Source organism: Brachyistius frenatus, unplaced genomic scaffold (genome assembly GCF_029030835.1).
Source record: "Brachyistius frenatus isolate BFR_SWC_R1_liver_20210118 unplaced genomic scaffold, ASM2903083v1 Contig_19, whole genome shotgun sequence".
NCBI lineage: Eukaryota > Metazoa > Chordata > Actinopteri > Embiotocidae > Brachyistius > Brachyistius frenatus.
Genome location: NW_027210618.1, coordinates 1,579,026 through 1,593,996, shown reverse-complemented (window position 1 = coordinate 1,593,996; position 14,971 = coordinate 1,579,026). Strand labels below are relative to the sequence as shown.

The window sequence follows — 14,971 nt, the reverse complement described above, 5'->3', positions numbered from 1 at the left end:
GCCCGAAATATATGCAAGACCATCATTTATGTGTATAAAGTCATAAAAACATCAGCCTTTATATGATAGGAGAACTGGGTCATAAACAAGAATGTTTTTATGCTTGTTTTAATCTGGTGCTCACTAGACGGGATGATGCATTAAGTGCCTGAAGGTTCACTTAAAAAAAACTATTCATGACTCAGATTGGTGTCATTTTCCATACATGACACACAGCATTTCTTTCCAGATCCTAGATGTTGTATGCTTTAAATTATGCTCAGGCAAAAATAAAAGAAACATAAAGAACACACTGTTTGACTTGGGATTTAAAGTGGCACTCTGCCTAAAAACACTATTTTGGGAAATTTGAGTCTTAAATTTGAGCTTATTTTAATTCTTGCTGTAATTTACATGCTAACGATTGATCACTCATGTTAGTCCAGTTTATGTACAGTCAGAGGCAGGAATAATTAGTTTAGCCTGCCATTAGGATACAAGACATAAGGTAAACAAACCAACAACTGTCTTGGCAACAACATGATTTCACAAAGCCACTACTCCCGTAAACCACGAGTCGTCATTGAACTTTTTTGTACACACAAATGAAATAAGACAAAAACCAAACAACTGTTAAGTGCTTGTAGACTTTGTTTGCTTAAGACAGAGTTAGGCTAATCTTTAAGATTAGCTAAGCTCCTTGGCAGCAGGCCCCAGATTCATATAGAGCGAACATTTTTGAGAGTGGTATCTATCCTCTCGTCAAATTCTTGGCGGGAGAGCAAATTTTTCCCAAAATGTCCGACTATTCCTTCACAGAAAGCTTGCATTAAAAACTGGCAGTTAGTTTGAAACACATCAAGCTGTATTTTGCAAAGTGTAGGATTCAGAGTTTGACTCATACTCATGACAAATATCGGTTTATTTTGACCATTTTAATTATAACCAAGCTCTTAGAAGTCCCCTGAATAGCTACCTGTCTCTCATAATATATGAAGGCCGATCAAAGAGTTCAGAGATGGTTCCTGTTACGTGTAAATGTTAAGTAGCACCGTGACGTGCACAGAGCAGCAGGAAGCCATACCCTTTTAGAGCTACTATTCCAAGTTTCATCGCTTGATCATCATCACCACCCGAGTTACACACATTTCTGTGGTTGCACATCAAAGTTTGTGTCAAATGTTTGGGGACCAGAAAGACGTTCCAGTGAACAGGGAGGTTGGGGAGTGATGATTGTGTTTTTGCAGGCAAGAAATTTGCCCATTTTTAATGTGCTATGAAAACCAAAAAAAGTACCATCGGCCACTTTTTAGGTTGAGGTTGTTTTTTTTGCTTCAGACGCCGCAGAACATCGCAGCAGAACTCTGCATTGACAGTCTGAGACAAATTCAAGGTGAACAACCACACAAATGTCTAAGAAAACCCACCTGGTTGCACTCCTTACCTGGTGCGCCTTTTCCGGTTTTCAAAACGATCACCATTATCAGAACAGTAGGCTTCCTGCTAACATTCAGTCTCATGGTAGCTTTTTACATCGTGACAGCTCACGTTTTGAAGCGTCTCCCAAGAGGTAGAAGGAACAGAGGAGCACAGCAAGTGGGAGGGAAGTCGCTGCGGCTCGTCATAGCTGCCATACTCGTCTTTGTGGTTTCCTTTGTGCCCTATCACGTCATGGTCATCACCCTGGGGTTCATGAGGATCGATAACCCAGTGACACCCTCTAACACCAATGTCCTCTACGCCACCTATGAGTTCTTTGAAGACGTGTAGTTTAAGCAGCATTCTGGACCCGATGCTGTATATTGTAGCTGGTGAGCAGTTCCAGAAGAAGCTGCTGGCCTTGAAAAGAGGCCGATAGAGGAGGTTGTGCTGCAGAGCCAGCAGGAGGGCTGGGGTGATTGGTGATTTATCTGGCTAGTTACCTGAAGTCGCAGAGGCTGTAATACTGTTACATGTGTGCCCGTGGCAGATGTTAAATATGTGGTGATCTTAGCCTAAAGTCTGCTGGTAAATTGTACCATTTTGGAACAGAAATCAATGAAGATATAAGAAAATGCTGTGATCAATAAAAAAAAAAAACCAAAGGTAAAATTACAACATGCATGACATGTTTTGCATTTTATTAAATCTTCAATATATATTACACTTTCAGTCATAAAACTTTTTGTTACCAAACAGGAATGCAAATTATCAGTGGTCGTATATCCTTACCTGTGCTTTACAGCTGTACTTAGTAAAGTCAGTACACGTTCCAATACTGATTGATATTGACAACAAAAAAAACATTTAGTAGTAGGTAGGGCTTCAAATTACTGCAGGTTACTTTTTCCAATTTCGACTATATAATCTCAGAACATGTTATCACTCTTTATTTTGAGAGCAATGGCAAGTTCTGACCATCCAGCAATCCAAAACCCTGAAAGAATCAGATCCTCACTATAGGATAAGGTCAGCTCCAAAAATGTTGCAAGATGCACTGATTCGTTTGATCACAGACAGACAGGTTATTGAGGGAAAAAATAAATACATGGTTTCTGAAATTCAATGAATGAGGGTGCTTCTATTCAGGATACAGGGTCTCACTGAGTGCTTTAATCACTATGAAAATGAAGTGTATCACACGTTTTAGCCTTCACAGGGTTACAGTGACGAGAAGTGTTTATCAAAAGTAGTGTCGACGAGGTTCTGGCTGCTCTTTAATGTCATGTTAACCTTCAAATGTTCACCCATCTGTATATTGTGTGAAGTTTAGGTCTGATTTCAGATTATCTGTGCCTCCCCGGAATCATAACAGAAAAGCACGGGTGAAGGAAAACCCATCCTATTAGGTATTTCCATTAATGGTGGAGTAATTCATGTCATTAGAGTCCAAGGTCAGCCAATTTTATCAGCCAATATTTACTAATCACATTTATCGGTATGGGCTTATATATGTTAGGCTGACATGGAAATGTTTTTATAACGAAACATAAATGTAGAAAATGATGCTCGGAGTAATTTAGAAATTGTTCCATTGGTATTTATACAAAAACTGAAACGCAGCTCGTGTGTGGTCACACATTGAGTCATATCATCATATCTGTATTGAAACCTGAGCCACACAGTCTTTCGATCACAATCACTGCTCTGTATTCAGGTCTCATACATCATGTGCAAACGAATGCACTTTCATCTGTTTGAGGTTTCTGTAAGCAGTTCTACTGTGCCCCGTTTTGATCTCAAGTATCAGAACAACAATCCTGCCCTCCTTAGGGATCCTAATGAGCATTATCCCTAAAAGAAACCTCAAAGTGCAGAGACCCTGAGCTTCATCTCTGTCTGGATCTCAGTACGTAAACACGAGCATCCCCATTCATCACATCACACATTTGCTGGGCATTACTGGGGGCCGGGGCGGGGTGGGAGGGGGGTTTGGTTGGAAATAGCCGTGACCATGGCTACGAGTATCCCCAGAGCTGAGCTCCTCTGTAGCTCAGTGTCTGGATAATAAATCAGAGGTGGGAAGTGACAACAGAACTCCCTCCGCAGGGGAAACTGAAGCAAGAAGAGCCGAGACACAGACAGCTGGCCACTGTACCACCGTACCTGTTCCAGTAAACAGCCTGCATGGTAAATCATTTCATTTGGCTATTTATGGCTTGGCTCCAGACCAACAGGGTCATACATTTCAGGTAAATAAGCAATTTCCTTTTGGATTGTTTACTTTGTTTGCCAGCTGTCATCATTATTGCTTTGTGTCTTTGTACTCCTGTCTGCTGTGCAAACACTTGTATCCTTGGTTGTGAGCACAGTAATAACATCTCTGTGACCTTGATAAAATTATCTTCAGGCAAATACAACATTTCAATACCTTTTTGAGGTTCTTGTCTTTACACAAAACAAGAGCCAAACTGCACTTCAACAGACATTAGTTGAAACTTTGACCACCTGGTGGCATGGCAATAAGCTGTAAACACCACATTTAAATATTATCACCTCATAAAATTGATATGGTTAGCATGCTGGCCAACATTTGCCTATTTTGTCATCACACAGAGATTGAGCAGCAAATCTGGAGTCTTGTTTTTCTCCTTTCAGCTCAATTTTAGTCTCCACCACATCCTGAGGAAATAATCTGTGTTGTGTCGACAATTTAATGTCTTCTGTTACCGCACAATGCCTAGTGTTGGAAACAAAGTTTATATGAGATGCGGGACTGTAACAAAACAGTCGAGTTCAAGGCAGTAGAATCAAAACAATGAGCTGAAAAACACTAAAATACTCGCAGGAGACTGCAAATGATCATTCTCTACATCTCGGAGTACACTTCAGTTTCCTGGAGCCCACAGTGACACTTTTAAAGTGGTCACTATATTCACAATGAACACAATCAAGCAGAATGTACTGACACTGATAGAAAACAAAGAAACTGATAACTTTTTCTGGACCAGTGTCTTCAACCATTATTAATTATCGTTGAATAATTCACTGATAATAAATGAAAAGACTAATTGTTTCAGCACTTGCATGAACAGATGCAAAGATATTAATTCACTCTGGACTTCAACACGCCTCTCGGAGACAGGCAATGTAATATTCAATAGCTTCACACACACACACACACACACACACACACACACACACACACACACACACACACACACACACACACACACACACACACACACACACACACACACACACACACACACACAACAAATAAAACACACAGAGCCTCCTGTCCTACCACCCACACATTCACTCCCTCACATACTCACTCTACTTTGACCCGCAGCCACACAGTGCTGTACATAAGCCATCTCAGCCTTTGCTTGCCACAGTAATAACATATGACAGAACCCAGATGGCATCCTGCAGGCTACAATCATCAAGAGCAGGGAAAGGGGGAAGAGAGGCACTACCGCAACAGAGAAACCGTCGCGCGCACACGCACGCACACACGCACGCACGCACGCACACAGCATGGCAGAACATTCAATTGTCTTAACAGGTCTGTGATCAGTGGAAGCAGGTTTTATTATCACTGTCACCTTTTCTTGTGCTGTATATTGAGCCTCAGATGACTCATCCAAGTGGAGAAGAGCGGTCCGAGTCTGACTGAATATAAGTGACTGTAACAGCATGCAAAGCAGACTCTAATCAAGTTAGGACAGCGCTCCGTACGACTCAGAATTACCCTTTAATTTACCTTTTAGAATTCCCAAAGTCTTGGAAACAGATGAATATATTATGGGTAGCATGAGAGAGAAATGAGAAGCAGTTTCACTTTTCCCATTGTGGAGATGGACAGTGAGATAGTCATTTGCTGCAAAGGCAGGTCCATGATATAAAGCTTTAATGTTGTGGTGCTGCAGTACTTGCATTACTGCATCCATCCATTATCTATACCCGCTTTATCCTGAACAGGGTCACGGGTGGGGGGGGGGGGCTATCCCAGCTCACTTAGGGTGAAGGCAGGGTACACCCTGGATAGATCGCCAGTCCATCACAGGGCCAACACTTAGAGGCAGACGGAAACAAAGACCATGCACGCTCTCATTCACACCTAAGGGCAATTTGTAGAACCACCAATTAACCTGAGGTGCATGTTTTTGGATGGTGGGAGGAAGCCGGAGTACCCGGAGAGAACCCACGCAGGCACATGGAGAACATGGAAACTCCGCACAGAAAGGCCCAGGACCGGATTTGAACCCGGAACCTTTTTGCTGTGAGGCGACAATGCTAACCACTGCCACCCCGCATTACTGCATTTGTGGATCAATTCAGAGGTCACCTTTATGACCCCACTCGGCTATCGTTGACTGTAAAGCAAAAACGATAACAGAAATAAACAATTCTACCAAAATAAGAGTCAAAACTTAAACATTGAATGTTTTTTAATTCCAACACTACTTTCCTTTTAAAGGAATTATTGGACATATTTTAAAAATGTTCTTACATTTTTTTTTTTAAAGAGCCAGGCTAGCACTTTTCTGTGACTATACTATACAAGCATCAGCTTTCAGTATCAGTATACTGCATCATCAGACAAACTTTTAACAACCACGTGCGAAAATGGTACCGATCTTTTCATCAGACATATTAGCAAGAAAGCAAAGAACGCACATGAACGTCAAACTATTCCATTAAAGTGCTTCATTAGTTAAATATAGTTTTGAATATGATTGATATCAATCTTCCATCTCTGCATCATTTGTCCTGTGGCGCTCGTATTTTGTTAGGGTCTCATGGATGTTGACAGCTGAGGTTTATCCATCCTTCGCTGTCACTTCGCCTCCACTATGGAAGAAATTGACATCTGCCAACTTAAATCTATGACTCTGTCTAAATTTATCTCAAAATCCATCTGTATTTTTTGGTCTCAGAGTGACCTTTCTATATGTCTGTATGTGTGTGTATATGTGAGGTTTTTTTTGAGAGAAAAGGCTGGTTTTCTCACCAGTGAATTATTGACTGACTCATAGCCTCACTTTTAGGTTTAAAAGAACATTATTATATGATTCCCATTGGTACTATTTAAAAGTGTACAGGGCGCCCATTAAAAGTGACAGAGTAACATACTGCGGGTTTCTCTTCTGATTATTGGTTAGTGCTCCTTTGTAAGTGGAAATACCTGCAAACTACTGCGCATTCCTTGGCCATGATCGAGCCAAAGGAGTCGCAGCCTTAAAATTTTGAAAGGTGGCTTCAAGTGATCCATGGCCGGATGCATACAAACTGCACTCGAGCTGAAATAGACAGCTCACATACCCAGTGTGACCTAAGACTTAAAACAAATGCATAATGACAGCCTTTCTTCCTCTGAATGACCAGAAGTCATTGGCTTCCACCCACTCGATTAGAGAGCACACATAGCCTTAAGTGGCTGACTGGAACAGCATAGGTTGTTCCTTGAACCTCAGCTGTAGTCTTAAATCACATAATCCGTCACGATTTATTCATCATCCAGAGCTTATTCTATTTTTCTCCAACAGAGGCACAGAGAAAACAAACACAGAGCACCTCTGCCCACTCTATATAGCAACATGCCTGAAAAACATAAAGATACTGATATGCAGCAACTGGATTAATAATTATGTGGGTTTTGAGAGGGCAAATCGCATATTGCGGCAAATTCAGAAAGAAAAACACACTGGAGGGAGGAGGAGTTGTAATTCACAGCGAATGATTTTCTAGGCCATCATAAATGATGGATGATGCAAGGGCATGTGTCACCTTTCAAAATGTCCAGCTTTGTGACAAATTGATGGAAAGTTAAGCACAATGCTGCAAACAGCAATGGATTCCAGCTATGAAATACATTTGTAAAAACTTTTTTTCTAAATGTGACTGCACAAAACACTGAACAGCCACAGACTGTGACTCCAACGTGCTTTTCTTCAGATACTCAAACCTTTGCATGGACTGTGTTCCCACCACCTGCCCACGTATCAGAGATAGTAAATAGAGATGTGCAGGGCTTTAGTGGAGAGATCAGGATGTGCAGTAGGTGGGCCATGTGGGCCTGTGACAGATCTATAATAGATGATAGGTTTTACAGTGGGCCTGGTTCTACAGTGCAGCTCTTCTGCCCTACCTGTGTTTATGATTACATAACTGCTCTGCTGAAATGTTGTGCAGGACATCTCTCGCCTCTCCAGCGCTCAACATCAGCTTCTCGTACATTCGCTTCATCTATTCTCTCTTACACTCGACTGTCATTGTATACACAGAGAGAGAGAGAGAGAGAGAGAGAGAGAGAGAGAGAGAGAGAGAGAGAGAGAGAGAGAGAAAAAAAAATCTCTCCACACTCACACTTACAAACACACACGCCTCCACACAGAAACGCAAACCATCTGTTCGGAGGCTTGTTGAAGTGCATTAGTTTTACCTGGCTGCAGGATGAGCGGCACTCTTTCTGCCCTCTATACCCGCAGGCTAATGCAATTGTGTTGACCCTGCTCCAGATGCACTGGGCTTTAGTGTAAAACCTGACTGCAGCACGTGATGAAAAGTCACCACAATTACAAAATAAAGATTTCCTCTCTAAACTCTACTGGTAACTTGTCATGCAGATAGTTGGTGTTTTCTTTCATTTCGACTTATTAGTCTTTGAGCTTTCAGTGTGCTGGTGAAAATTCAGACGTCACTATAAAAAGTTTTATTGAAACTAGGGGTGGGCGATATGGTCCTTCAATAATATGACAACTTTCTCCGATAAATCTATGTTTGACAATGTGACAAAATACTGAACTACTATTTTATCAATCATTTTAAGGAGATATGACTGCGACAAAAAACGTCTTTCGTGTTTTAGCGTAAATAAAATGTCCATCTTCAGATATTCAGTAAGAACGAACATATTATTGTGGTTCATCTGATCTTTTGTAACCGAATGAATTTCATACTGCTGAAGACACTTTCAGCTGCACTTGTTGTTGCTATGAATATGTTGTGCAAGTATTGTATGTCATATCATTAGTCTGCATAACAGTAGAGTATGTTGTGTGAACGAGTCAGATGTAAAGTTAGGTGTAAATAACAACATGAAATAACAATGGATTCCATGTAGGTGTATCAGAGTCCTGCTGTTGTATATTAAAACTGAGCTACCCTATGTAGCTTACTGGGACAGTTGAATAGAACAAAGCCTTTATCAATGATAAGTTTTCAAACCTCTACTTCTCTTGCCAAACAAAGCCTAACAGGCCACTTCTCACTTCAAACATTTTAACTTGGGGTAGCAGGAAAAACTATGACTCTGTTCCAGTCCAAAGTCTGTTCCAGTCCAAAGCCCCTGTGAGGCATGCCACCGTAATGTAATGTAGCCATGATTAAAGAAGAACTCTACTGACGTTGCACATCAAAGTCTGTTTACAGAAATATGGGGACAGGTACTGAATCTGTGAGGGACGCTGTATGAAGTCTTTTTTGTGGCCAGACCGAGCTGGAAAAACACCTCCAGGGACTCAACCTGGCTGTGGCCCCCTCCCGCAGCCAATGAGGACAGAAGTTCTTAAAGTCAGCAGTGGGTGTGGTTGAAGACGAAAGGGTTTGAAGATGAAAAAAAACAAAAAACATCTTGAATTGCCTTAAACACAGTGGGATTGTCAAAGGAGCCAAGCAAACTTCAATCAGACAATGACATGTGTCCCAACCAAAATGTCCAGTCAGACAATAAACCTGTATGCACAAAAAAAAACTGAAATCATGAAGTGTTTTCCTAAAGTTTGTGGAAGCCTTTTGAGCACCTATTTGGTGGTGGTTTAGGGGGACTTCCCCTAAGCAAATAAAAAAAATGTAAATCAAAAATGTGCAATTTCACATCATTTTGACCATTATTATAGCCATATTTGTGTTGTTCTGCGGATAGAAAAACAAACAAAGAGAAAAGTCACAAAATGAACCATTAGATCATCCAGGGAAAGTCATTTCATTTTGAACGATTCGGCTTAGGTGGCGCCCCCAAAAGGGGTCGGGTGCTGCACCTAGGCCTTATAGTGGAGAGGAAACCCCTCAAGAAAATCAAGTATCATCGCTGTTTAGTGTTAAGTGTCAATACAGTATCTCCTTCTAAAGACAGTTTTATTAGGTGCGGTTTGGTTTAGCGCAAGAAGTTTTCCCTTCGACCTAACTGTTTCAGAAATATGTAGCAAGCAAGAATACATTTGACCACATTTACAGGCCACTATGTTGTAAAATGGGGTAACACTTTATTTAGATTTAGTTTTGAGTACATTTTATAGTGTTGAGTTTTTTTTTGTAGTTTTACAATCTTATGAGCTTTATCTGGCTTGAGAACAGATACGAGGATTTATTATTGAATCAGTCTATCAGTCTGAGTCTATTTTACAACATTAAGTATGCATGACACTTGTCTAAAACTGTAGAATACATATTGTATATATAAACTTTAGCAGAATGTTTCTGCTGCTAAATAAAGATCTGTTAGGTGGTTGTGAGTCCTTGTGTGGGATGTCACTTTGCCTCAAAACCAAAAGATGAGTCAAGAAAAGAATAAAAGATTAATCAGCAATGAAAATAAGCAGGATTTGAACCAGTGTGTAATAAAAACATAAAAGACTTCCAAATGCGGTTGGACCCAGAGCATAGATACCAGGATGAAAGCTGACTGTGTAGATATACTAATCACTTTAATTACATTACCATTTACAAAAAGTGGGGTAAGAGTGCAAAAGGTGCTTCTCACTGATGGATGGCCACAACAACAACAAGCCCCAGAGGAAGTTTCCCTCCCACAGTGGAGCCATTACTCTGCACATTCCTCTGCATTAATGTGCGCATGACTTACCAAAGAGCTGGCGGTGGAATATAAACTTCCCGGCTAACAGGCCTGTGATAATGGCCAGTATCCAGCACGTTACTTTCAGGATGTTCCACCCGAGGCCTGGGTACTTGTTGAACAGGAAGGAGAAGCAGTTGCCCACCACAATCATATGTGCCTCAGTCTGACTGTGAGAGATGGGGTCCTCTGCGAAGATGAGGAAGTTGAAGAAGGTGACGAGGTAGGCCACGATGAGACGCAACCACGGGTGCTGGAAATAGTAGCGAAAACGAGCATCTATTTCCATCCTGCTGAGCCCCCCAGCCACACTACACCTGCGAGTCAGACAGGGTGAGAGACAGAGAGGGAAAGTGCTTCTTTCAGTCAGATTACATTACACTCAAATAAGCAGGGCAGATTAGAGTGAAAACATCCATCAGACTCAGATTAGAGGTAGTAATATCACTGAGGTTTGGAGCAGATTGGGATTATGCTCAATTCTGACATCTCGGATCGTTCTGCATCACCGGAAATAGCACACCTGCATGGAGATTTTCCCATCAATGTTGAGAGTATCACACAATTGTGACGGGAAGTCCTGATCCCTCTTTTGTGATGCAAACACACTTGTTCTGGGTTTTGTACCCTCATGGTTGAAATGCACTTATTGTAAGTCGCTTTGGATAAAAGCGTCAGCTAAATGAAATGTAATGTAATGTAATGTAACTAAAGAGTCAGCAGCATGAAAACATGTTAAATGGGTGAAAAATTAATGAGTTTATTGAGCTAACAATTGACAAGAAACTGCTATTCAAAAGCTTTAAAGACTAAATTATTTATCAGCCCCCCCCATGTCATACCTGGATAAAGTGGAATATCCAAATGCCATAAATCTATCGCTGGCTTTTAAAGGATTATCCTCTCAGCCTGTCAGCTTTGTGCTCTTCTCCAAAAAAAATCGGGCAGCATTAGATTGAAGCTTTACTAGGGAACACCTGCCAAGCAGCGCTTGAGTAACCTCCCGACTGTCTGCCTTTTTATAGTTTGAAACTCTCCAATTATCATTCACCCATGAAATCTACACTGAACTGCTCCGCTGTAGCCCTCTGTGAACGGCCCAACTTTGCTGGACTGAACTTTCCAAACGAGCTTCCGGCTTTGACACCATTTCCTAAAATAACCCCGACAGCGGAAATTTGGAATGATGTGAGGGCTTCAGAAATAGAGCTGCCACAGTGGAACACACATGGGGCTATTCAATTTCACCGGCATCATGTTTATCTTGTCTTTATGTGCCACTTTGGGTAGTATTGATTCCACTAACAGAGGTAGAAGTGCTTAATAATCCGGGTACAATGCAGACTACATTATTTATTCCATTCTAATCATCAAGAGGATGGGGAGGCCTTTTACTGTGTCAGGGGACCTCCTCACAGTCTGAGGCCACTGCCTTATGGCAGGGGAGTGAGTCCCTATCATCCATGGGACTCAGCCAGAGCACCCAAAGGACACTCATGGACACAGGAGGACATGCAAACATGACACAGAAAGAGCACACAGACCTGGGACATGCAACACTGCATATGGTAGTGGGCCATAACTTAGATAATGATGAAAATTGAATTTACAGCATTTGCGATATCGATCATCTTCATCCTTATCATCCTGCTCGTGGTTCATCCGAGTTCCCTCCAAGACGTACAGTAAGATGGACTGATCTCTATAAACAGGAAACACACTGAGTGGCTCCTATATTCCTGCCAGTTCTGGCAATTTCTGAATGGACTGTCGTGTTAAGAGAATAAAGAAAGTCTGTGACCACACAAAAATGTCGCAGCAGTGATGACGCCAAATGTCACATCACCGACCCTTACATATCTCGGAGATAACGGAACAAGCTTGACCGGAATTATCTGATGACACAACTTAAATGTTGGTGCACCCAAGTGAGAAGTGGGACGGCTGAAATGGTCGTTCAAACCCTACCTGCCTGCACGTCGGTGTTATCTGTGCATGTGCAGTAAACCACCATCATTCACGCACCTGCTCCACGCCGTTTTGCTATCAGTCGACAGCCAGGACGAGAAGCCCCGCTTCCGCACGGCTCTCCTGCCACATCAAGCCGACAGCGGCGCTCTAATCATCCCAAACGTGAGATGATACGGGAGGGCTGGACAGGGATTATCCATGCGACCTGTTGTTGGTATACGACAGATGCACCCCCAAATCCTGTGCCATTGTGCCGGAGCGTCCATGCGCCGGGCGGGTTAGCTCAGCCGGGGCAGTGCTTCGTCAGCGGGTCCCCGCCACACGATGCGGGGTTCTGGGAGTTAATGGGACGCTGCGGCTGCTGCTGTAGCGTGGATGGAGATATCTGGGTCCACACACATCACGCACAGCCTCATGGCAATGTACGCAATGTAGCCAACACGTTGATTCACCAGCGCCAAGTCGGAGCTGGTACAAATATACGACTTCCGCTTACGCCTTTCAAAATAAAATTAGACCGTCACTTTTTTTTGCCAGTGACCCAAATAGCCAAAATATAGTAAGAGTGAAGGAGGACTATTAATATATATTTACATCTATATATATATATATATATGTAGGGTTATATAGAATGATAGAGATCTATGTACATTCATGACAAAAAAACAAGTACAACAAAATAGCCTGAGAAATTGTTAACTTAATTAACATATTTGCACAAGCAGACATCTGCTACTTTTCAGACTTCAGATAAAGGTGTTATACTTTAACAACTGACACAAACATTTTTAGTCACAATTTAGATAAATTTGAAAAGATCACTAAATTATTTGAAATAATTCCACTGGAAGGAAAATCATCCATAAAGTGGTGTAGATTTCAAGCAACTGCCAATTTGTTCAGGAATGGCTGCCCCAAGAGCTGACTATTTGATGCAAGAAGTCTTCCAGACGCCTAAAGTTTCTTCATGAGATCTGCAGGTAATTTTTGCAACCGCTTGTGTCAAAGTGCATATTTCTAAAACAGAAAGAGATTGTGCAAATTTGGGAGGCGTGGATTAAAAGCTGTTTCAGTCTTTAAAGAACAATCAAAGTTTGCCAATGAACCAGTCAAAGAAAGACTTCTGGAATAATGTGTCTTTGACAGACAGATCAAAAATATTAAAACAATTTTGCCACAGTAACCTTAGGCATGCTTGGCACAGAAGAAAGGCAGCCTTTCAACAAAAAACAACTCAAATTAACTGGGAATGGTGGGAAGTTATGCTTTTGGTTGCAGTCATTGATTTAACCATAAATTCTGCATCATATCAGAGGTGGAAGATAATGTGACATCTGTCTGAAAGTGGAAGTTGTTTGGTTAAACTGAATTCAATGAATAATTTATATCATTAATGAATTTTGTTTGTGTAACCCACAAGGGGTTAACAGAAGACTCAATATGCTGTGGACCAGTGTCGAGATTGGCAAGGGAGAGGTTGTAAGGAATAACAGACAATAATCAACTGGAGCCGTAGGGTTACGTTCAACTGCAATGTGTAATAACTTTAACAAACAATAAAACATTAAACTATTTACACTCACATTTTAGGTTCAACATATGCAATACTTAGTGCATTTAAAGTAACAATAACTGCTTAGCAGCACGAAAACATAACACTCATGAATTTGATATCAATATCACAGGTGATGAAAGAAAATTGTCTCTTCAGTGCAAACAGTTTAGAGTTTCTTTGGATCCAAACGTTTAAGATGATGCCGTGTTGAGGTCGTAACAGTTTTTTAGCCAGATAGGTCCAGTCAAGTCAGTTTAGTTCAAAAGAGAGATCTTTGGTCAACAAAAAAAATAGTCTGAGATGTCAGGCTTTGACTGTCCTACCACACTGGTGCACTCGGATGAAGGGATGAAGGAATGGAGGAGGGGACGGTCTCCTCCGTGGAACAACAGGTGATCGTGGTCCAACTCCTCAGGGTTGAAGGTGGCTCACCATCTCCTTCGTCAAGAAGAATCCAAATCCAAAATCTACAGGGTTTTTCAGGTAACTTAAAAACCCTAGCCTGTATAAAAACAAGGCTGTTACTCTGGCATCACAAAATTCAGTTCTCTAAGGCCTTACTGAAAATCACATCCACATTCTCATTGCACTACTGTGACACAACAGCAATTAAACAAATGAATTGGTTTCACTGTACAGTATTTCTTCTGTAATAACATTTATCTTTTCATCATGAATTGTGATTTTCTTTTTAAACATTTACCATGAAATTAATGTGTTTACTTTTTAAAACCATTTGCTGAACATGAATAAGCATATTACATGCTCACATTCTTTCATTTAAGATCATAGTTTAAATGCACATGTTCAGTAGTTTTAAACAGACATTACATTTTATCAATAGCACGAGGAGTGCATAACAGGACAGTATGGCTGCAATATAAACAGTGCAAAACGAGTTTAAACACAATTTATAATACCAAACGACAATTGAGCTATGAATTATACTTTTTTCCTACCGGGTTATCAGTGCATAATGGTGTTCAATTAACTACAGCGTTATGCTCTGACTAATCAGAAACCTGCATTGCCTGATATCCAATGAGAACTACGTCTGAACGAAGTGGCTATACTTGACACTGTGTTTAGCAAATATACAACAACAAAGGAAACACTATAACCCGCGCAGTTTTACTACTAGGTTATATTTGTTTAACATTGTTTGAGTTATAAACGATGTGCTT

General features: G+C 41.1%; 1 protein-coding gene across 2 annotated transcripts in view; it reads right to left on the bottom strand.

The window, feature by feature from the left end:
- tmem117 (transmembrane protein 117) overlaps positions 1-12,681 on the bottom strand; it is a 41,637-nt gene extending 28,956 nt beyond the window's left edge. Inside the window, exons 1-2 of one of the 2 annotated variants that reach the window (XM_069695266.1) lie at positions 12,287-12,681; positions 10,271-10,578 (exon numbers count right to left, since the gene is read on the bottom strand). In XM_069695266.1, coding sequence (XP_069551367.1) covers positions 10,271-10,550 — 280 coding nt within the window. In that variant the 5' untranslated portion in view covers positions 10,551-10,578; positions 12,287-12,681. Of the gene's footprint in view, positions 1-10,270; positions 10,579-12,286 lie in introns of those variants that run through there. The other variant, XM_069695267.1, reaches the window with a different exon arrangement.
- Positions 12,682-14,971: the final 2,290 nt, after the last annotated feature.